A 24863-nucleotide genomic window follows, 5' to 3' on the forward strand; every position below is an offset into this window, starting at 1 on the left:
AGCCTCCCAAGTAGCTGGGATTACAGGCACCCACCACTATGCCCGGCTAATTTTTGGGTTTTTAGTAGAGTTGGGGTTTGATCATGTTGGTCAGGCTGGTCTCGAAATCCTGACCTCAAGTGATCCTCCCTCCTCAGCCTCCGAAAGTGCTGGGATTACAGGCATGAGCCACCGCGCCCATCCTAATCTGTATCTTTTTGCTGTAATAAACCATGACCATGAGCATAATAGTTTTTAATACATTCTCTGAGTTCTTCTAGCAAGGTGTCAAACCTAAGGGTGGTCTTGGGGACCCCCAATCTACAAATACATGTGTGTGTGTATACACACATACATCAGTGATCCTCCTACCTCAGCCTCCTGAGTACCTGGGACTACAGGCACATGCCACTCACCTGGCTAATTTTTGTATATTTTAGTAGAGACAGGGTTTCACCATGTTGCCCAGGCTGGTCTCAAACTCCTGGGCTCAAGCGATCCTCCGGCTTCAGCCTCCTGAAATGCTGGGATTACAGTCATAAGCCACCATTCCCGGCTAACATTGCTGATTTTATTGATCACTGAAACAGGCTCAGGTACTTACTTAAGGGTAAACTAATCACTTCCCTAGCAACTCTCACCTCCTCGGCCCCTGGCAGGATCTAGATGGCAGGCCTGCTCCATCCTGTTGGGGGGACCAGATGGCTGTGTCCACAGCCGTGGCGCTGACCAGAATGGCAGGTCCAAGTCCTGGCATTGAAGGGCTCAGGCCTCCATGAGGGACCTGTGAGCTGTGGTCGTTCAACACCATAGCATTATGCCAGGGCCAGCCCACTGCTCAGAAACCTGGCATCCCCTCACCCCTTCACCTTGGAGGTCCTTCCTGCTCCTCTCCAAAGAAGGGTCCAAGTCAGCCCTGGAACCTCCAACAAGGATAGCCCAGCCTCCCCTGCCAGCATCAGGGACCTCGTCAACCAGGACCAGAGGCACCTGTCGGACTCCCTGGCATCCCAGCCTTTTTCCTTCAGCTCTGCTGTGGTCCAGAGGCCCCCTGAAGCAATTGTCAGAGTCTTTCTATTTCTGTCAATTGTGTTATTCTTTGTAACCCAAAGAGCTCTTTAGACAGTTTACAGTCAAAGCATATAGATCCTGCTATCAAATCAGTATGTAACAAGATGACAGAGAAGAGAAGAATTTTGTCAGAAAGCGAAGGTGGGAGACAGCTACTGTTTCCAAATACAAAACTGACCCCTCCAGCCGGGAGAGGTGGTCACACCTGTAATCCCAGCACTTTGGGAGGCTAAGGTGGGAGGATCGCTTGATCCAAGGAGTTCGAGACAGCCCGAGCAACAATGCAAGACCTGTCTCTAAAAATCATACAAAAAAATAGCTAGGTATGGTGGTGCACACCTACAGTCCCAACTGCACGGGAGGGTGAAGTGGGAGGATCAATTGAGCCCAGGAGTTCGAGGCTGCAGTGAGCCATGATCATGTCACTCCACTCTAGCCTGGGCAACAGAGTGAGACCTTGTCTCAAAAAAAAAAAAAAGAAAAAGAAGAAAAATCTGACCGCTGAGCCTCAGCCTCCAGACCCATCCAGCCATGCTGGGGAACAAGGTGGGCTGCAAACTTGTTCATTAGGCAGGACTCAATTTCCCTGGCCAGCAGTGAAGGGGGATTTGCTCTCTCTGCCACTGCTGGCCCCCCTAAGTGCTGTTATGTGACCCTCTCAGGCTCCAGAGCCAGGCTGAGCCCAGGCCCCCGGGCTAAACACCAACAGGGCAGAAAGGCAGAAAGCAGCTGGGTGAACGTCTATCTGCAGCTACCGGTCAGCCTCTCTGTCTCAGTCTACAAAATACGTGGCCTCAAGGCTGGTGGGACCTCATCCGCATTTGCTCAGAGCCCAGATATCCAACTCTGCCTGCCCCAGGGGTTCTGGGTGCATCGGAGCCAAAAGTGGAAGAAACCGGCTAGAAATCAAATCCCTTCCCCTGGCACCAGTGCTGTTTTTGGCTTCTGTATTCCACTACCCAACCAGTGCAAACTGGGACCTGCCTCGGTGCCCACGGGCAGGGCGGGCAGCTTCATCCTGGTTTGGCCACGCCGATACAGAACATTCTCTTCAGAGGTGATTGGGAAAAGGAAAGGATTTCAAGCTACGGAGGAAAGGAAAGCTGCTTGCAGGAGGAGGCCAGAGGAGGGAGAAACGCCAGCCTGGCCCACGCCTGGCCCCCTGCAGCCCAAGTGCCTGCCAACTTACCCTCATCACAGTTGCTCCCGGTGAAGCCAGGGCAGCATCTCCACTCCAGCGCCGTCACCGTGCGGTAGGACACTCTGTAGGTGGGTCTGATCAGAGTCCTGTAACTAACACACAGACAGCGTCAGGGGGACGTGAGCTCCCACCTACCCACCTCCAGACCCCACTCCTGCAAAGATGGGCCAGGCTGTTTTGCCCAGCCAGGGCTCCAGGAGGCCCCCATGGCGTGGAAACCACTGCCGGGGTCTGTGTTCACTGGCTGTGCAAATGCCTTTGCAAAAATCATAACGGAGGAAGTTATGACAATGAAAGAGATCAGACCTAACTGACTCCATCTTGCTTCTAACTTTAGGCTGTCCTCCTTCATTCCTGGGAGTAGGCCGAACTAATCTTGGGAAGAAATTTAGTTTATGGTTTGACTCTGAAACAAAATTGATAATATCTCTTTCCCAAAAAGACTCCCTTCTTACCTGGGTACCAGTCTGCCTTTGTAGGACTAATAAATTAGCTACAGGATTAGAAATTATGGTTTACGGGGTCATGCAGCCTATCGCTGCAAGAGTCTGAACCTCCCCAAATTGCTCCTGGAGATAACATCGCCATTATAAAACCTAAGATCAGTGCTTGAGATATTTTGCAGACCCTGTCCTCGATGGATCAGCTGATACCACCCAGACCTGTAATCTGGCTTGAGCAGTGCTATGATCCCATCCAGAAACAGAAGACAGCAAGAAAACCTCACTTCGACCCCCTACGATTCCATCTCCAACCTGACCAGTCACCACTCCCCAACTTCCGAGCCTCTACCCACCAAATTGTCTTTAAAAACTCCATCCTGAATGCTCAGGAGACTGATTTGAGTGATAAAAACCTCCAGTCTCCCATACAGCCGGCTCTGTGTAAATTACTCTTTCTCTCTCTCTTTTTTTTTTTTTTTAGTTAAGACAGAGTCTCACTCTGTTGCCCAGGCTGTAGTGCAGTGGCGCGCTCTTGGCTCACTGCAACCTCTGCCTCCCAGGTTCAAGCGATTCTCCTGCCTCAGCCTCCCGAGTAGCTGAGATTATAGGTGTGTGCCACCAGGCCCAGCTAATTTTTGTATTTTTGGTAGAGACAGGGTTTCACCATGTTTGTGAGGCTGCTCTCGAACTCCTGGCCTCAAGTGATCCACCCACCTCAGCCTTCCAAAGTGCTGCGATTACAGGAGCAAGCCATGGCACCCGGCCATCTTTCTCTATTGCAATTCCCCTGTCTTGATAAATCAGCTGTGTCTAAGCAGCAGGCAAGGTGAACCCCTTGGGCAGTGACAGCTGTGTGACCCTGCACAAGTCGCCATCCCTCTCTGTATCAGCTGTGATCTAAACGTGGATGGAACTGGAGGCTGTTATCTTACATGAACCACCCAGGCACAGAAAGACAAATACCATATGTTCTCTAAGAGGGAGGTAAACAATGTGTACACAATGGAGACACGGAAGGGGAGTGGGTAGGTAATGAATGCAATGTATGTGATAGGGTTTGGATATTTGTCCAAACTCCAAATCTCAGGTTGAAATGTAATTCCCAGCATTAGGTGAAGCCTGGTAGGAGGTGATTAGATCAGGGGACAGACCTCTCATGAATGGTCTAGCACCATCCCCTTGGTGATAAGTGGGTTCTGGCTCTCAGTTCACGTGACATCTGGTTATTTAAAATGGTGTGGCGCCTCCCCCATCACTGTCTTTTTTTTTTTTTTTTTTTGAGATGGAGTCTTGCTCTGTCATCAGGCTGGAATTCAGTGGCGCGATCTCGGCTCACTGCAACCTCTGCCTCCCAGATTCAAGCGATTCTCCTGCCTCAGCCTCCCAAGTAGCTGGGATTACAGGCACATGCCACCACTCCCAGCTAATTTTTGTACTTTTAGTAGGGACAGGGTTTCACCTTGTTGGCCAGGATGCTCTTGATCTCCTGACCTCGTGATCCGCCCACCTCGGCCTCCCAAAGCGCTGGGATTACAGACATGGGCCACCGCGCCTGGAGCCCCCTCACTCTCTTAATCCCAATTTGCCTTCAGCCGTGAATGAAAGTTCCCAGAGACCTCCCCAGAAGCCAAGGAGATGCCGGCACCATGCTTGTAAACCTGCAGAACTGTGAGCCAAATTAAACTTTTCTTTATAAATTACCCAGTCTCCGGTATTTCTTTATAGCAACGCAAGAACGGTCTAATACAGTACATTATGTGGGTGATGGATTTCCTAAGAGCCCTGACTTCACCACTGTGCAATATATCGGTTGCACTTGTAACCCATAAATTTATACAAACAAAAAATAATAGTAAACATAAAGTCCCTGGCCAGGCATGGTGGCTCACGCCTATAATCCCAGCACTTTGGGAGGCCAAGGTGGGTGAATCATCTGAGGTCAGGAGTTCGAGACCAGCCTGGCCAACATGGTGAAACCCTGTCTCTACTAAAAATACAAAAATTAGCCAGGCATGATGGCGGGCGCCTGTAGTCCCAGCTACTCAGGAGGCTGAGGCAGAATAGCTTGAACCTGGGAGGTGGAGGTTGCAGTGAGCCGAGATCATGCCACTGCACTCCAGCCTGTGTGAAAGAGTGAGACTCCATCTCAAAAAAAATAAACAAAATAAAATAAAATAAAAAATAAAGTCCCCTCTAGCTCTGCCATTGTACAACTCTCCAAGTGTGGCCACCTGTGAGGGGAAAGTGTCCTGAACACTGAACACTGACCAAGATGATAAAGAAAGAAAAGGGGCCAGGCACGGTGGCTCACGCGTGTAATTCCAGCACTTTGGGAGGCCGAGGTGGGCGGATCACCTGAGGTCGGGAGTTCAAGACCAGCCTGCCCAACATGGGGAAACCCCATCTCTACTAAAAATACAAAAATTAGCTGGGTGTGGTGGCGCATGCCTGCAATCCCAGCTACTCGGGAGGTTGACGCAGGAGAATCATTTGAACCCAGGAGGTGGAGTTGCGGTGAGTGGAGATCATGCCACTGCACTCCAGACTGGGCAACAAGAGTGAAACTCTGTCTCAAAAAAAAAAAAAGAAGAAAGGAAAGAAGGAAGGAAAGGAAGGAAGAAAGAAATTAGCAGGACCTGCAAAATTTTCAACTATCATCTACTCTGACCTTTTTCCCAGTTATAATTTCTTTTGGTTGATTCACCAACAATAAACCCAAAGTGGGTTTATTGAACACCCACTTTGTGCTATATTGTGGTCATAGATTTATAAAACTGTGTCATCATCCTGAGAAGAGTGAGACACTTCAATGAAGAAAACTTGGCATACACGGCCAGGAGTAGGGGTTACACCTGTAGTCCTAGCACTTTGGGAGGCCGAGGCAGGAGGATTGCTTGAAGTCAGAAGTTCGAGACCAGCCTGGGCAATATACGAAGATGCTGTCTCTACAAAAAATAAAAATAAAAAAATTAGCCCGGCATAGTTGTGCACACCTGTAGTCCCAGCTACTTGGGAGGCTGAGGTGGGAGGGTCACTGGAGCCCAGGAGTTTTGAGGCTACAGTGAGCCATGATCGAACCAGTGCACTTAGCCTGGGCAACAGAGCAAGACCCTGTCTCTAAAAAAAAAAAGAAAAGAAAAGAAAAAGGAAAAGAAAAAACTTGGAATACAGTAGTGGGACTCTTGTAGGTATTAAAAAAAAAAAATTCTTGCAAAATGTTGTGAATCCCATCGTAAAGTTTCACACTCCCACAGTTTTGAAATTTTTCTTACACATAAGTTGGATGCTTTTTTGTCACACTCCAAGAATCGCGAATATAAAATGCATGACCAAATTTCATAAGGGAGACACATTCAGCTTTTATTATTCACTTTACGTGCATTGTCATAACTGCTGCTTGATCAAGTTTGCACAATGTCCCCCTGAAGACAAAACTACATAACTTCACAAAATTTAAATCTGCTGACATCGAGCAACTTAATCGGTGAATGAAACAATCATGAATTAATTGGTAGCAGCAGGCGTGACGTTTGGAGACGCACTGTTGACAGGGAAACACACTAGTGGAGAATTGGATTTCAGAAGTACAGCTCTGAATCTGAAAAATCCTGTTATGCTCATTTCTTTTTTAAAAAAGCAAAAACCTACACTCGTGTTTCATAAACATTCCAGCAAACCAGTTTCCCCCTGGAGATCTGGGGGTAGCGTGGTTGTGTGCAGCTGGGACAGGAGGTAGGAGATGACCAGGAGAGGTGCCCACAGCTGTGAGCTGGAGAGCAAAGCCCCCAGCTTTTGGGAGCAGCTGAGCAACCCAGTGCAGGGTGGGGGGTTGGAAAGGGGTGGCAGAGCCTTAGTTCCAAGGTCACCCCTCCTTACAGCAAGTGACTCTGGATGCGATGATGAGTACAAATACACTATTTTCACAATAAACGCACACTCACATACATGCACACACATTCACATACCCACGTGAGCACACACGTGCCCTCACACACTCTCACACCTTCACACGCTTGCACAAACTTACTTGCAAGCTCTCACAAACTAACACATACGCACACCCTCACACATTCACACACTCATTTGCTCTCTCACACTCATGTGCACACTCGTGCTTGCACACTCGCACAAACACACTCGTGCACACTTCCACACACGCACTCTCACACAAACACGCGCTCAGCACCCTCAGACTCACTCATGCACACTCACAGTCACATACTTTTACACAATTATGTACACACACATGCACCTTCTCACACGCTTGGATAAACACACACTCAGCCTCACACTAACACACTAAACACGCTCACATACCTGAGGACTAAACTCTGACCGTTTTCTTCTCTTGCCCAGATTCCTATCTAAGGAGCCTGGGGAGTCACGCCTTTCAAACCACAAAGCCTCATCACACAGGTTCTATTTTAACCCTATATGATGTGGCTGGCTTTCCAGCCAGGCTCTAGCATAACATAGCATGGCAGATAAGGAAGGAAATCAAAATATTTCAACCCCAAATATGTTTCTATGCCATATCTTTTGTTTTGTTTTTAGACAGAGTCTGCTGCAGCAGGGGAATTCCTTGAACCCGGGAGGCGGAGGTTGCAGTGAGCCGAGATCGTGCCACTGCACTCCAGTCTGGGTGACAGAGCGAGACTCTGTCTCAAAAAAAAAAAAAAAGAAAGACCTAGAAAAACAGAAAGGGCTCACAACCCTCTTGCTGCCGCAGATCTGCCAGCCAAAAGCAGGCCCAGCTTGGACAGAGGAGAAGCTTTTGTTTAGATTAAAAATGGCAGTTTTAAAATTAATTCCTGAAATGGTCTTCCGACTACGAGAGACCAGAAAAACTACAGAGTCCACCCAGGGCCCGGGGCAGGCGCAAGGGCCAAGCTGCTGTTGTTTGCACCCTGCTGAGCACAGCTGATGCCAAAAAATCAGGTCCCTCCCTTAACCTCTGCACGATGGGATCAATGGAGCCCTGGGCTCAGGAGTGCAAGCCTGGCATTTGGGCTCTGTCCCTAATTCACTATACAACATTGCACAGGTACCTAAACCTCTCTGAGCCTGTTTCCTGGTCTGTATGATGAGGATACCAGGGAGACAAGGATGCCTGGTGCAAGGCTGTGAGTGCAGGAGGGGTGCATGGATGCTGGGTTTGCAAAATACAGACCTGACCTCATTCCTCCCAACCCACACCCTTCGGCCGTCCCCACTGTCATCAGGAGAGAGTCCGGGCTGCTGAGCCAAATGTGCTGGCCCTCCTCCACCTGGCACAGACACCTCTGGCCCTCACCCACCAGGCGGGAGCCCTCCAGATGCACCAGACACTCTCACTTCAATCCACACTTGGAATGATGAAGATGGTCATGAGAACAATAAAAGTAGGTATGATAGGCCGGGCGCGGTGGCTCACGCCTGTAATCCCAACACTTTGGGAGGCTGAGGGAGGTGGATCATTTGAGGCCAGGAGTTCGAGACCAGCCTGGCCAACATGGTGAAACCCCATCTCTACTAAAAACACACACAAAAAAAATAGCCGGGCATGGTGGTGGGCGCCTGTAATTCCAGCTACTCAGGAGGCTGAGGCACAAGAATCGCTTAAACCTGGGAGGCACAGATAGAAGTGAGCTGAGATTGCACCACTGCACTCCAGTCTGGGTGACAGAGGGAGACTCTGTCTTAAAAAATATATAAATATAATAGTAGCTTCAATTGCAGACTCACAGTGTACTGAGTGGTTTACATAAGCTGACTGAGAACAACAGAGGTCATTATTCCCAGTTTACAGACAAGGAAACTGAGGCACAAAGAGGTTAAGCAACTTTGTCAAGGTGGTGGAACTGGGATCTGAACCCAGGCAGAATTGGTTCCAGAGCCCAGTAATACTAATTTGTGTTCGTTCAGTACAGGCGAAGGTTTTCCCTCTCATCTACACACAGGGACTGATCTCGGGTCCCTGATTCAGAAACTGAGCTCATCCCTCTGGAGATGCTCTTTTCTTTTTTCTTTTTCTTTCTTTTTTCTTTTTTTTTTTTTTGAGACGGAGTCTCTCTCTGTCGCCAGGCTGGAGTGCAGTGGCGCAATCGTGGCTCACTGCAACCTCTGTGTTCCGGGTTCAAGCAATTCTCTGCCTCAGCCTCCCAAGTAGCTGCAATTACAGGAGTAATTTTGTATTTTTAACCTAATTTTAGCTAATTTTGGTATTTTTTGTAGAGACAGGGTTTCACCATGTTGGTCAGGCTGGCCTCGAACTCCTGACCTCAGGTGATCTGCCCGTCTTGGCCTCCCAAAGTGCTGGGATTACAGGCATGAGCCACCGCTCCTGGCCACAGTCTTTCTTGGCCCCTCATTCTGAATTCCATGGGCTTGGCCCATGCCACTCTGGAACCTGATGGCAGCCAAGTCCAGGCACGGGGCACACCAGTAGGTGGCACTGTGTCACCATCCCAACCGGCCAAGACTCAGCTTGATAGCCCCCCTAAGTCTCACCTGAATGCCCAAGACAGGTTCCACATTTGTGGCCCATTTCCCCAGTCTTGGAAAAAAACCCGAGGGAGGCTGGCCTCCTGCCCCATGAAGAATTGCCAGCCCCTGCCGCTAGGGTCCAGTTGGGCAAACTTTCTTTTTTTGTTGTTTTTGTTTTTGTTTTGAGACAGAGTCTCGCTCTGTTGCCCCGGCTGGAGTGTAGTGACGCGATCTCAGCTCCCTGCAGCCTTCACCTCCCGGGTTCAAGCGATTCTCCTGCTTCAGCTTCCTGAGTAGCTGGGATTACAGGCGCACACCACCACACCTGGCTAATTTTTGTATTTTCAGTAGAAATGGGGTTTCACCATGTTGGCCAGGCTGGTCTTGAACTCCTGACCTCAGGTGATCTGCCCGCTTTGACCTCCCAAAGTGCTGGGATTACAGGCGTGAGCCACTGCCCCCGGCCTAGGCAAACTTTCTAAAATGCAGATCCAGTTTAGGGACTGCCCTCCCTCAAAAACAGGGTGTACATATTTTATTTAACCTCTGTCAGCCTTGAGGCCGCACTCAGTTGAGGACACCAGGCTCCAAGAGGGAACTCATCTTCCTCAAGGCTCCCTGCAGAGTCCCCAGCCACATGGTAGTGTCAACTTTGCTGCTTGGTGGGAACATTAAGGGCCAATAACAAGGTCCCGGCCAGATGCCACACAGCCCTGGAGCAGGGTGTTGTTCCTCCTACCCCTAAGACTTTAACAACTCTTAGATTTTGGAGGCAAAAACAAGACTGGCCTCCGATGCCTGGATTCTCCCCAAGGTGGAGCGGCCCCATCCATCCATGACTTCCAGTGGTCACCAAGTCCACTCTATGGCCCACGGGCTCTGCCTGCTTTGATCTGGTGTCCTCCCTGGCCTCGCAGGTGACTTTGTTTTCCAGCCACACTGGTCTTTTCACAAATCTCCAGCATACCAGTTTCCTTACCTCTTTTTTTTTTTTTTTTTTTTTTTCAGACAGAGTCTCACCCTGTCGCCCAGGCTGGAGTGCAGTGGCATGACCTCAGCTCACTGCAACCTCTGCCTCCTGGGTTCAAGTGATTCTCCTGCCTGAGCCTCTCGAGTAGCTGGGATTACAGGTGCGCACCACCACTCCTGGCTAATTTTTGTATTTTTAGTAGAGACGGGGTTTCACCCTATTGCCCTCTTAGGGGCTGGTCTTTCTTGCTCTCTCTCTCTTTCTGTCTCTCTCTAGGTCACCTCCTCCAGGAAGCCTTTCTAAGGCCTCCCACCATATCTGCCCAGCACCCAGGAGGTACATATCACTATCAATCGACTGACTAGGGATCTGGCTCTCCTGGGTCTGTTGGCACCCCTTCAGGATGCAGAGCTGAGGCTTTTCCTGGGTATTACATTCAGCCTGGTGTGGGTCCAAACAAACCCCAAGGTGGGGTGGTCCTCCTACAGTCTGTCTGCCAAAACCACCAGACTCCAGGAATGAGCTGAAGGTGGGCGAGCCCCTCACTGGTCCCTGGAAAATGTTCTATATGCCCATTTTAAGGATGGCAAAATCAGCTCAAGAAAGAAAGGGAACTGGGCGCTGTGGCTCACGCCTGTAATCCCAGCAATTTGGGAGGCCCAGACGGGTGGATCGTCTTGGAGTTCAAGACCAGTCTGACCAACATGGTGAAACCCCATCTCCACTAAAAATCTCTACTAAAAATACAAAAATTAGCCAGGCGTGGTTGCGCATGCCTGTGATCCCAGCTACTCGGGAGGCTGAGGCAGGAGAATTGCTTGAACCTGAGAGGCGGAAGTTACAGTGAGCTGAGATCACACCACTGCACTCCAGCCTAGACCGCAAGATTGAGACTGTCTAAAAAAAATACAAAAAGAAAAGAAAGGGGAACTTAAGGGGGCTGTAGCCACTGAATGCCTGCGTACTCGGCCCACTCACACCTGGGAGTATTACTGTCCCATTTTATGGATGAAAACACTGAGTCCACCAGAGACTGTGCGGCAGGTAGGTGCAGAGCTGGACTTGGTCCACACCATCAGAAAGTGGAGGAGCCAGCCCTGAACCTTCACCCCACCCTTGACTGCATATACCCCATCTTTCCACATATACCCCATCTGCCTCCCTCCCTCTCTGGTTCTCCCAAGTGATGCTTTTTTGTTGTTTGTTTGTTTTTACTGTTGTTTATTTTTTTTTTTTTTGAGACGGAGTCTCGCTCTGTTGCCCAGGCTGGAGTGCAATGGCACAATCTCGGCTCACTGCAGCCTCCACCTTCCAGGTTTAAGTGATTCTCCTGCCTCGGTCTCCCGAGTAGCTAGGATTACAGGCATGCACCACCACGCCTGGCTAATTTTGTATTTTTAGTAGATATGGGGTTTCTCCATGTTGGTTAGCCTGGTCTCCAACTCCCGACCTCAGGTGATCCGCCCACCTAGGCTTCCCAGACTGTTAGGATTACAGGCATGAGCCACCTCGCCCAGCTCCAAGTGACGTTTTTAAAGCAGAAATGTCCTTGAACCTCTCCTAGCTTTTCTTCAATCTCAGGACAAGGCCAGGCACAGTGGCTCATGCCTGTAATCCCAACACTTCGGGAGGCCAAGGCAGGAGGATCACCTGAAGCCAGGAGTTCAAGACCAACCTGAGCAACATAGCAAGACCCCCATTTCTACCAAAAATTTAAAAATTAGCCAGGCATAGTGGTGCATGCCTGTAGTCCCCATGTACTTGGGAGGCTGAGGTGGGAAGATTGCTTGAGTCCAGGAGTTTTAGACCAACCTGAGAAACATAGCCAGACCCCGTCTCTTAAAAAAAAAAAAAAAAAAAAAAATTAGTGGGTTGTAGTGGCACGTGCCTGTAGTTTCAGCTATTTGGGAGGCTAAGGCAGGAGGATCACTTGAGTCCAGGAGTTTGAGGTTGCAGCGAGCTGTGAATGTACCACTGCACTCCAGCCTGGGCAACAGAGTGAGGCCCTGACCCTTAAAAGAAAAAAAAATCTTAGGACAATACCCAAATCCTAAGCCTAACCTTGTGGACTTCTGCCATCTGGCTACTGTATACCTTGGCCATCCCTCCTCCTCTCCTTGGCCACCAGCTCCTCCCCGCCCCCATTCAGAACTCCGCCCGATTCAGAATTCCGCCAGCATTCAGAACTCCGCCCCCATTCGGATTTCCACCCCCCATTCGGAGCTCCGCCCCCCATTCGGAACTCCGCCCCCATTCAGGACTCCACTGGCCCTGTGTGCGTGTGCTCTGTCTCTGCCCAAGTCATGCAGCCTCCCAGAGCTCAGTGAAAGTGCTGCCTCCTCTTAGAAGCCCACCCTGACTAGCCCACACTCGGTCCCTTCCACCCTACAGCAAGCTGGGCCTCTTCAATCTACACCCTCAAAGTACCCAGACTTCTTTTCTAAGCACTTATGATTGTACACCCATGTATGTAATTATTTGTCTGACATCCGTCTCCTCCACGGAGCCACTGGCTACACCGCCTGCCTAGCTTAGGGTGAGGCACATCGTCTGCACCCAGTGAAGACTGGTGGAGAGAACGAAGCATTCAACGAACAGGGTGCCTAGATGCAGTCTCAGTCTGGGAGTGGCTCAAGCCTGTAATCCCAGCACTTTGGGAGGTCAAGGCGGGCAGATCACCTGAGGTCAGGAATTCGAGACCAGCCTGGCCAACATGGTGAAACCGTCACAACTGAAAATACAAAAATTAGCCAGGCATGGTCGTGCACACCTGGAATCCCAGCTACTCAGGGGGCTGAGGCAGGAGAATCGCTTGAAATCAGGAGGTGGAGGTTGCAGTGAGCAGAGATTGTGCCACTGCACTCCACCCTGGGGGACAGAGTGAGACTCTGTGTCAAACAAAATAAAATAAAATGCTGGTGGGGAGGGCTCCCCGGAGAAATGAGGTCCCCATCACTGGAGGTGAGTAAGCAGAGGTCTTGGCTCTCTGGTCTCCAAAGTGGATGTGGCCCAAAGCGTCACGAAGTCCTGCCTCGGGTGCGGGGGGACATTGCACCATCCAGGGATCGCCTGCTCAGAACGACTCTGCCAGCCCAGAACCTTGCCTGGGGGAGCCAGGTGCCCCTCCCTCACTGGGCACGTACCCCTTCTCAGCCTCCATGCCTGCCCGCCCCCGACTCCTCCCCTGGCCTCCACTTCCTCACTAGGAACCCCCACGAGGGGAGAAACAGACTGGGAGGTTCCGAGTCAGGCTGGAGACTCAACAGGAAACGAGAGTGGAGGTTTCAGAGCGGGAGGCAAGGGATTATTAATCTCTTGATTAATAGCTGCGCGCCAGCGGGGAGGGGAAAGGGGCTTCCCACTGCATTTCTGAGGCCTCCAGCCTCCCCAGAATCCAAGCTAGACGTTCCCGAGTGCCAGACGGAATGGACAGTGGGCCCAGTGGGCAGGGTCTTCTGCCAAACCTCACCTCACCCTCTGGCCCAGGGTCACAGTCCACCTGGGGGCGGTGCGGGATGGTGCAGTGGATGCAGCCCAGACAGGCCCCCACTGCTTGGGGTGGGCAGCCATGGTGAGCTTCTCAACCCAAACAGTCCCGCTAAGGAGGAGAGGCAGGGAAGAAAGAGCATGTTTTAAGAAAGCACTTCAATCCAGGACTTTGTGTTGCCTTGCGGGCATCCGTCCTGAACAGCAGGCGACCCAACCAGAGGGGGGAGGCTGGCGGGCAGGGGGCCGTCTGGCAGAGGGGAATGAAGGAGGCAGACGAAGCCCCGGAGAGTTCCAGCAAATCCCTCTGCTCAGCACATCTGGAAAAGGTTGGCTCTAATGCCATCAAAGGACTCCGAGGGGCCTGGGAGACAGCCAAGGGCAGGGGAAGCCCGGCCGAAGAAAACTTAACCCCCCGAGTCCCTGGGACTTGTCCTTCTAAGTCTATCAGGCCCCAGAGCCCCAGCCCGTCCCAGCCAGCAGCCAACCGAGGGGTTTAGGAGGGGACTAGGGTGGTGTCAGTGACACCCAATGTCCGTGACGCCCAACGTCCCCACTGCAATGAACAGAGCCCAGCCGGGGCTGTGATCCACTCCAGAGGAAGGTGGGGGGGGGGGTTTCTATTTCCCAGGATGGGAAACTGAGGCACGGAGGAGGAAAGCATGCTTTGTCTGTCTGCCTTTGAGTCCCCGACCCTGGCAATAAAGTCACCCAGTCCAGTCCAGTCTCCCAGCCAGCAGGGAGGGGATTGGCCCAGTGTGTCTGCCTCCAGCCAGGGGCTTCCTCCAGGGGCGACTACATGGCCTGAACAGCTGTCTTGTTTTTTTTTTTTGAGATAGAGTCTCGCTATGGCCCAGGCTGGAGTGCAGTGGCACAATCTCAGCTCATTGCAACCTCTGCCTCCCGGGTTTGAGCACGTCTTCTGTCTCAGCCTCCTGAGTAGCTAGGAGCAACCGCCATCACACCTGGCTAATTTTTGTATTTCTAGTAGAGACGGGGTTTCACTATGTTGGCCAGACTGGTCTCGAACTCCTGATCTCAGGTGATCTGCCTGCCTCAGCCTCCCAAAGTGCTGGGATTACAGGCGTGAGCCACCACGCCCGACCCTGAACAGAGCTCTTTCCTCCTCACCAGCATCTCTTCCCCTAGTGAAATCTCCTAGTCCCCCAGGTCTCTGCTAAATGTCACTCCCAAGGGAAAGCCACGGACCAGGTCTCCCTCCAATGCTGTGAATCTTTGATGAACATGGTCCTCCCCGCATCAACCCTGTACACACGAGGAGAGGATCGTGTTCTCTCTACACACTAGTTCCTGGCCCTTCACTGCTCAGACAACATTGAATGAACAATTGAATAGATGAACACATGATCTGCAAAACCCCAGGTAAGGTCACTGTCCCCAGTACACCCAACCGGAGCAGGCAGGTGCCTGCATTCTTGTCCACATCATGCTGTTGACTGGGCACCCTGCCTCGCACCCTGTCCCCATGCTCACTAGTGAGCGTTAGTTTTGAGTGCCGCCTTCTCTCCTCACCAACACACTCACTCACACACACTACAACATTCTAATATTATTTTTTTAAAAATCAGGCCAGGCACAGTGGCTCACACCTATAATCTCAGCACTTTGGGAGATAGAGGCGGGAGGATCACTTGCGTTCAGAAGTTCAAGACCAGCCTGGGCAACACAGTGAGACCCTGTCTCTACAAAAAATAAGGACAAAAAGAAATTAACCAAGCGTGGTGGCATGTGCCTGTAGTCCCAGCTACTCGAGAGGCTGAGATGGGAGGACCACTGGAGACCAGGAGTTGGAGGCTGCAGTGAGCCATGATTGTGCCATTGCACTCCAGCCTGGGCGACAGAGCAAGACCCTGTCTCTACAAAGACAAAGAGAGAGAGAGAGACAGGAGGGAGGGAGGAAGGGAAAAAGAGAGAGAGGTGGGGCGGGAGAGAGAGAGACAGAGAAGGAAGGAAGGGAGGAAGGGAGGGAGGGAGGAAGGAAGGGTGAAAGGAAGGAAGGGGAGAGAAAGAATGAGAGAGAAAGAGAGACAGAGAAAGAAGAAAGAAGAAAGAAAGAAAGAGAGAGAGAGAAAGAAAAAGAAAGCAGAAAGAAAGAAAGAGAGAGAGAAAGAAAAAGAAAGAAAGCAGAAAGAAAGAGAGAGAGAGGGAGGGAGGGAGGGAGGGAGGGAAGGGAAGGGAGTAATCACCAGATGGGAAAATCCACAAAGAAAATGGTTGTATTACAGATACCTATTTTCCTTTCATCTCACAAGAAGATGAACGCATTCATTTAAAGAACATTGTTGAGCACCTCAATGTGCTGGTCCATGTAGTAAAGTCCTGGGAATAATGAGATGAGGACAGAGCATCCTGCCTTCAAGGCACTCCTGGGTTGGTGGGAAGAGTCAGCCTGGAAATCACTTTCAGTATTCTGTGGATCCCCCTGCATGGGCAGCCCTGCTGTGGCCTTCCCTCCTGTTGCTGCTCTGACAGGGCCCCCCTCTTTCTCTGAGCCACCCTGCTCGGCTTCTCCAGCACTGGTCCCTGCTGCTGTCCTTTCCCCGCCTGCCCCAGCCTTTCTCCCCTTTCTGAGGATCATTCTCAGTGGTTTATAAGCATCACTCCCCAAAAACTGCATTTGCCAGGGTCTCCAGTGACCCCAAATCCAATGATTACTCCTCTGCCCTCATCCTATGGGGTGTCTCAGAAGCATCTGGGACAGTGCATTCTCTGTTCCGCCCTCCCTCTGGAAACACCTCCCAGGACACCAGGAGGACACCTGCCTCCCCTCCTAAGCCCCACCTGTAAGGCTGGGATGCACAGGACTCTTCTGAGTCCAGTATCCCTTCTCCATTGATTCATCTCCATGGTCACCTCCAGTCCCACGACTTTATTTATTTATTTTTTGATGCAGGGTCTGGCTCTGGTTGCTCGGGCTGGAGTGCAGTGGTATGATCTTGGTTCACTACAACTTCCACATCATGTGCTCAAGCAATCCTCCCATCTCAGCCTCCCAAGTAACTTGGATTACAGGTGGCCACCACCATGCCCCACTAATTTTTTCTGTTTTTAGTGGAAACGGGGTTTCACTATGTTGCCCAGGCTGGTCTCAAACTTCTGGCCTCAAGCGATCCACCCATCTCAGCCTCCCGAAGTGTTGGGATTATAGGAGTGAGCCACCACGTCCGGTCCAGTGGCATTCTTAACCATAATAAAAGAATGCACTTCTTCACCAGATACAGTGGCTTACGCCTGTAATCCCAGCACTTTGGGAGGCCAAGGCGGGTGGGTCACCTGAGGTCAGGAGTTCGAGACCAGCCTGACCAATATGGCAAAACCCCGTCTCTACTAAAAATACAAAATTAGCCAGGTGTGGTGGCACATGCCTCTAATCCCAGCTACTAGGGAGGCTGAGGTAGGAGAATCGGTTGAACCCAGAAGGCAGAGGTTGCAGTAAGCTGAGATCATGCCATTGCACTCCAGCCTGGGCAACAAGAGTGAAACTCCATCTCAAAAAAACAAACAACAAAAAAGAATGCACTTTTTACTACCAATGGCATCTTAGGATCTCTGAGATACAATCTGCCTCTCGCTCTGGCTTCTTCCTGGGACTCAGCCTCCTACTTGATACCCTTTCCCTATGGATGGCTTGCAGGCAACTCAACTCAGCCAAAGCACAGCTGCCGGCTCCCACCTCTCATGCCTGACATCCTCCCAGTGTCCCCATCTCAATAAATGGCATGCCCTGCCAGCCACCTGCTCAAGCCAGGAATTTAGGGTAGTCCCTGATTGCTCCCTGCCATTAAGGGACCAGACATTCCTGTCATCTCAGCTTCCAGAATACCTCCTGGATCCACCCACTCCTCTTCATGTCCTCAGATATCCCCCTAGCACGAGCCACAATCATCTCATGCCGGGTCAATGTCCATTCTTCCCACAGCAGCCAGGGATCTCTTCAAAACCTAAATCAGGATGGACATGGTGGCTCATGCCTGTAATCCCAGCACTTTGGGAGGCTGAAGCGGGTGGATCACCTGAGGTCAGGAGTTTGAGACCAGCCTAACCAACATGGAGAAACCCTGTCTCTACTAAAAATACAAAAAATTAGCTGGGCATGGTGGCGGGCATCTGTAATCCCCGCTACTCGGGAAGCTGAGGCAGGAGAATCTTTTGAACCCAGGAGGCAACTGTTACAGTGAGCCAAGATTGCACTCACAGCCTGGGCGACAAGAGCAAAACTTCATCTCCAAAAAAAAAAAAAAAAAATTATAAAATTAGACAAGCATGGTGGTGTACGCCTGTAGTCTCAGCTACTCGGGAGGTTGAGGAAGGAGGATTGCTTGAGCTCAGGAGGTCGAGGCTGCAGTGAGAGATGATCACACCATTGCACTCCAGCCTGGGCAACAAAACGAGACCCCCATCTCTAAAACAAACACAAAATTATCACCAGGTAGAGTTTATTCCAGGATTGCAACGTTGCTTCAACATTTGAGAGTTACTCAATGTAGTCATCATATTAACAGCCTAATGAAGAAAAATCACATGATCATATCAATCAATGCAAAGAAGGCATTTGACAAAATTCAACACCCATAATTAAAAAAAAACTCTCAGAAAAATAGTAAGAGGAAAACTTCCTTAATTTGATAAAAAGCATCTTTGAAAACCTTACAGCCGGGCATGGTGGCTCACCTCTGTTAATCCCAACACTTTGGGAGGCCAAAGCAGGAAACTCCCTAAGCTCAGGAGTTCAAGACCAGCCTACGCAACATGGTGAAACCCCATCCCTACTAAAAATACAAAACTTAGCTGGGCATGGTGGCACACGCCCAAAGTCCCAGCTACTGGGGAGGCTGAGATGGAAGAATTGCTTAAGCCCAGGAGGTCGAGGCTGCAGGCTGCAGTGAGCTATGACTGCACCAGTGCACTCCAGCCTGGGCAAAAGAAAGAGACCTTGTTTCAGAAAAAAAGAAAGAAAAGCAAAAAGAAAACCTTACATTTAATATCATCTTTAGTAGCAGAATGTTTTATTGTGAACAAACGATTCTCTCCACACTCACCACTCCTATTCAACATAGTGCTACAAGTCTAGCCAGTAGACAGGCAAGAAAATAAAATAAAAGGCATACAGGCTGGGCGCAGTGACTCATGCCTATGATCCCAGCACTTTGGGAGGCTGAGGCAGGTGGATCACTTGAGGCCAGGAGTTCAAGACCATCCTGGCCAACATGGCGAAACCCCATCTCTATTAAAAATAAAAAATAAAAAAAATTAGCGGGCATGGTGGTGGGCCACCTGTAATCCCAGCTACTTGGGAGGCTGAGGCAGAAGAATCGCTTGAACCTGGGAGGTGAGGTTGCAGTAAGCTGAGATCACACCACTGCACTCCAGCCTGGGTGACAAAGCGAGACTCCGTCTCAAATAAAATAAAATAAAAGGCATACAGATCAAAAGGAAAGGAATAAGACTGGCTCTGTTGACAAACAACATGATTGCCTCCATAGCAAATCTCAGGGAATCTACAAAAAACCTTTCAGAACTAGTGAATTCAGCTGCATTACAGGCTACAAGATCAATATATAAATATCAATTGTGTTTTTATAAACTAGCAAAGAACACATGGACATAGAAATTAAAAATACTGGCTGGACGTGGTGACTCACACCTATAATCCCAGCACTTTGGGAGGCTGAGGCAGGCAGATCATGAGGTCAAGAGTTCAAGACCAGCCTGACCAACATGGTGAAACCCGTCTCTAAAAAAAAAAATACAAAAATTAGCTGGGCGCAGTGCTGCGTGCCTGTAATCCCAGCTACTCAGGGGGCTGAGGCAGGAGAATCGCTTGAACCCCGGAAGCAGAGGTTGCAGTGAGCTGAGATCGCGCCACTACACTGCACTCCAGCCTGGGCAACAGAGTGAGACTCCGTCGTAAGAAAGAAAGAAAGAAAGAAAGAAAGAGAGAAAGAGAGAAAGAAATTAAAAATACAGCTTTACAAATTTTACCAAAAAATACCACTGACAATCACACAGAAAATGCAATAATTAGGTATGAATCTAACAAAATAAGTATAAGATTTGTATGCCCAAAACTATAAGATATCAAAGAAATCAATGAAGAAAGCTGGAAGAAATAAAAAGAGATCTAAGTAAATGGAGAGATATACCATGTTCTTGGATTGGAAGACTCAACATGCTAAAAATACCAATTCTCCCCAAATAGATATACAGGTTAAATGCAATTCCTATTTAAAAAAATCCCATCAAGACTTTTGGTAGATATAGACAAGATTATTCTGAAATTTATATGAAAAGACAAAGGAACTGTAATAGCTAAAACAATTCTGGAGGCCGAGCATGGTGACTTACTCCTGTAATCCCAGCACTTTGAGAGACCAAGGCAGGAGGACTGCTTGAGGCCAGGAGTTTGAGACTAACCTGGGCAATGTAGCAAGATCCTATCTCTACAAAAAAAAATTCTTTTTAATTATCTGGGCATGGTGGCATGTGCCTGTAGTCTCAGCTACTTGGGAGGCTGAGGCAGGAGGATCGCTTGAGCCCAAGAAGTCAAGGCTGCAGTGAGCTATGATTGAACCACTACACTCCAACCTGGGCGACAGAGCAAAATCCTGTCTCAAAAAAAAAAAAAAAAAAAAAAGAAAGGAAAAAAAAGAATAAAGTGAGAAGAATCAATCTATCTGATTTCAAAACTTATTATGTAGCCATAGTAATCAAGACTGTGTGGTATTGGCAAAACACTAGTTACACAGATCAATGGACCAGAACAGAGAACTTAGAAAGAAAAAAAAAATGTCCAAATGATTTTTGAGAAAGCTATAAAAGCAATTCAATAAAGGAGACGTCTTCAACAAATGGTGCTAGAACAATTAGGCATCCATAGGCCAAAAAAATAAACCTCAACCTAAACCTCACACCTTATGCAAAAAATAACTCAAAATGTATGATGAATTTAAATGTGAAACAGAAAACGATAAAACTTTTAGAAAAAAAAGCAGAGGCCAGGCGTGGTGGCTCACACCTGTAATCCCAGCACTTTGGGAGGCTGAGGTGGATGGATCACTTAAGATCAGGAGTTTGAGACCAGCCTGGCTAACATGGTGAAACCCTCTCTACTAAAAATACAAAAATTAGCCAGGCGTTGTGGCAGGTGCCTGTAATCCCAGCTACTCAGGAAGCTGAGGCAGTAGAACTGCTTGAACCTGGAGGCAGAGATTGCAGTGAGCCAAGATCACGTCACTGCACTCCAGCCTGGCAACAGAGTGAGACTCTGTCTCAAAAAAAAAAGAAAGAAAGAAAGAAAAAGAAAATTGATGAATTAGATTGCATCAAACATAAAAACTTTTGCTCTTCAAAAGACTGTTTAGAGGATGAAAATACAAGCCAGGGAATGGGATAAAATTATTTGCAGGCCAGGTGCGGTGGCTCATGCCTGTAATCTTCACACTTTGAGAGGCCGAGCGAGGCAGGAGGATTGCTTGAGTTGGAGACCAGCCTGAGCAACATAACAAGACTGTGTCTCAACACACACACACACACAGACACATACACACACACACGACCACAAAAGACTGCAAAAACCACAACCTTGCACAAAGTCCACTACAACCTTACACATGCACAAAAATATATTTACATCTACCCAGCGACTGCCTGTCCAAACTTGAACTGACACCACCCTTGTTTTTGATACTTGTAGCCAAGGATAATTGATTCAGAACAATTATCTACTTCTCACTTTTTCTTTAAAAACCCTTATCTTCCTTTTCCTCCCTGAATACCCGCATCGTTTATGATGCATGCATACTCCCGTTGCAATGCCCATTCTCAAATACATATCATTCTCTTTGCCTTTTTTTTTTTGAGACAGGGTCTCACTGTGTTGCCCAGGCTGGAGTGCAGTGGCGCAATCATAGCTCACTGCAGCCTCAAACCTCCCAGGTTCAAGCCATTCTCCCACCTCAGCCTCCTGAGTAGCTGGAACTATAGACATGCACCACCACACCCAGCTAATTTTAAAATTTTTGTAGAGACAGGGTCTCACTATGTTGCCCGGGCTGTCATTTCTTTCAGAGGGCTTCTCTCTGTTGCTTAAGTTGACACCTCCAACTCCCAAAAAAGCCTGGGGAACAACCTGGAAGACACTTTCCCCTTTCTCTTTCTTGTGTTATCATGACAATAAATCTAGAATATACTCACACCGTAGAAATCACAAATGTGTAAAATAGCAAAAGAAATTTGTTGCAGGAAGAGGGGAACCAGGAGAGGCTGTTTACATTAGTCACACCATGAGGAGCAGACTCCATTCTCTTTTCCACACAAAAGTTTTGAGCCAACACAAATGAAAGCATCCAAAATGCTTCAAAGAATGAAGGGAACCAGAATTGGGTCCCCTACAGCTCCTGAAAATGGTGAAGACAGCCAGGTGCAATGGCTCGCACCTGTAATCCCAGCACTTTGGGAAGCCCAGGTGGATCACTTGAGGCCAGGAGTTCAAGACCAGCCTCGGCAACAAAGCAAGATCCCATATCTAAAACAAATAATAATTTTTTTTTTTTTTTAAGAAACAGTTTCACTCTGTCACACAGGCTGGGGTGCAGTGGCACGATCTTGGTTACTGCAATCTCCGCCTCCTGGGTTCAAGTGATTCTCATGCCTCAGCCTCCCGAATAGCTGGAATTACAGGTGCCTACCACCATGCCTGACTAATTTTTGTATTATTAGTAGAGACGGGGTTTTACCACGTTGGCCAGGCTGGTCTCGAACTCCTGACCTCAAATGATCTGCCCACTTGGGCCTCCCAAAGTGCTGGGATTACAGGCGTGAGCCACCATGCCCCGCCAAAAAAAATTTTTAATTAACCAGGTGTGGTGGCACACACCTATAGTCCCAGCTACTCAGGAGGCTGAAGTGGAATGGCCACTTGAGGCCAGGAGTTCAAGACCAGCCTGGACAACAAAGCAAGATCTCATATCTACAAAAAACAAAATTTTTTAATTAGCCAGACATATGGCATCCATCCATCATGGCACCCAGTTGGGAGGCTAAGGCATGAGGATCGCTTGAGTCCAGGCATTCGAGGCCAAAGTGAGCTATGATTGTGCCACTGCACTCCAGTCTGAGCGACAGAGTGAGGCTCCCTCTCTTAAAGATAAATAAATAAGTAAATGGTGAGGGGGAACAGACAAGAAATACACACATTTGCAAATTTCTATGTAAATGCTGGGGGTGAAATGTATGTAGCAAGACACACTGAGCAGGCAGGATGGTAAGCAACAGAGTACCACACAAGGCAGCTACACGGGGCCCAGCTGGGGTTTGCCACCCTAACCTCAGAGAGCGGAATGCAAGATCAAGGCATGCCTAGGCCAGAACTGCCCACTGGGAGCTGCCTCGGCTGACATGCTGGGGCCTGCTTCTGATTCTCTTCATAGCTCACCCATACTTTGGCCTCAGTCTGCATTCCCAGGGTTCTTATTATAGCAGGGCTCAGTGCAGGACCTTCCCCTGCAAACCTCACATCCCCTTCCAAGAACCTCTTGAGGCAGCCTTCTATCACCACCATCTTAGCACTGGAGAAACTGAGGCTCAGAGGAAAAATGTTGACCAATGAGACATCCAGGGAAGTCTGCTAGGGATTCTGGAAAAGGCTGTACTCTCTGATAGGAGAAAACTGTGTCCCATCCCCTTCCTCTCTTTTTTGGGACACTGTGGTGTGAGACGTGATGCCTGGAGCTGCTGCTGCCCTTCTGCGACCTTGAGGAAGGTCATGGTGGACACACAGGTGTGGGTGGAGAGTTCAGTCAAAGGATCCCAGGATCTTCATGGCTGAGACCTGGCCGCCTCTCCCAGATAGATTGTGAGGTGAATATTCCCCTGTTATTGAAGCTTCTTTTGGTAACGTCATTTATAGCGATGACACAAGCCATTATGAGCCATGGGGAAACCAGTGCAGTAGACACACCCTGCCTCAAAGTGCTCCCAGGAACCTTCCGAGTTCCTCCCACCCAGGCTCTGCTCGCTCAGGGAATTCTACCCAGCACGCAGACTCTTGCAGCAAACAGACTCTTAAGAAAACTGAAAAACTATGCTAAAAAATTATGCTGGCCTGACGCAGCAGCTCATGCTTGTAATCTCAACACTTTGAGAGGCTGATGGGTGGATCACTTGAGGTCAGGAGTTCGAGACCAGCCTGGCCAACATGGTGAAACCCCATCCCTACTAAAAATACAAAAATTAGCCAGGTGTGGTGGCACACACCTATGGTCCCAGCTACTCAGAAGTCTGGGGAAGGACAATCACTTGAACCCGGGAAGCAGAAGTTGCAGTGAGCTGAGATCACGCCACTGCACTCCAGCCTGGGTGATAAAATGAGACTCCGTCTCAAAAAAAAAAAAAAAAAAAATTATGCTAAGAAGCACTGGGGGCGGGGCATGGTGGCTCACACCTGTAATCCCAGCACTTTGGGAGGCCGAGGGAGGCCGATCATTTGAGGTAGTTCAGGAGTTCGAGACCAGCATGGCCAACATGGTGAAACCCCATTTCCACTAAATATACAGAAAAAAAAATTAGCCAGGTGTCCTGATGCACACCTGTAGTCCCAGCTACTTGGGAGGCTGAGGTGGGAGGATCACTTGAACCTGGGAGACAGAGGTTGCAGTGAGCTGAGATCACGCCACTGCACTCCAGCCTGGGTGACAGAATGAGACTCCATCTAAAACAAAACCCAGAGTTCTCTGACATCTCTGATCTGATTTCATCCTCCTAACCTAACCTCAATTCAGTAATGCTGCTTCATCTCCTGCAAGCCAGGTATGGGGAACACAGCAGCCAATGAGACAGTCCCGGACCTCCTAAGGCTCCCAGACTAGCAGAGCGGGCAGACGATGAGCAATTCGGCCAGGGAATGAACACTGCCTCCCAGGTTAAAGCGATTCTCCTGCCTCAGTCTCCTGAGTAGCTGGGATTAGAGGCACCCGCCACCACGCCTGGCTAATTTTTGTATTTTTAGTAGAGACAGGGTTTCACCATGTTGGCCAGGCTGGTCTCGAACTGCTGACCTCGTGATCCACCCATCTGAGCCTCCCAAAGTTCTAGGATTACAGGCATGAGCCACCGCGCCTGGCCAAAATTTTTTTTTAAATTAACTGGGCATGGTGGTGTGTGCCTGTAGTCCCAGCTACTCAGGAGGCTGAGGCAGAAGGATTGCTTGAGCCCAGGAGTTCAAGGCTGC

At 49.3% G+C, this 24863-nt stretch overlaps 1 protein-coding gene across 2 annotated transcripts in view; it reads right to left on the reverse strand.

Annotated features, from left to right (window-relative positions):
* The window catches only part of COL26A1 (collagen type XXVI alpha 1 chain), a 194705-nt gene that overhangs the window by 108771 nt on the left and 61071 nt on the right, over positions 1–24863 (reverse strand). The window contains exon 3 of one of the 2 annotated variants that reach the window (XM_031013509.3): positions 2240–2337. In XM_031013509.3, the coding sequence (XP_030869369.1) occupies positions 2240–2337 (98 nt within the window). Of the gene's footprint in view, positions 1–2239; positions 2344–24863 lie in introns of both variants that reach the window. The other variant, XM_055392953.2, reaches the window with a different exon arrangement.

This window comes from Gorilla gorilla, chromosome 6 (genome assembly GCF_029281585.2).
Source record: "Gorilla gorilla gorilla isolate KB3781 chromosome 6, NHGRI_mGorGor1-v2.1_pri, whole genome shotgun sequence".
In the NCBI taxonomy this organism is placed as follows: Eukaryota; Metazoa; Chordata; class Mammalia; order Primates; family Hominidae; genus Gorilla; species Gorilla gorilla.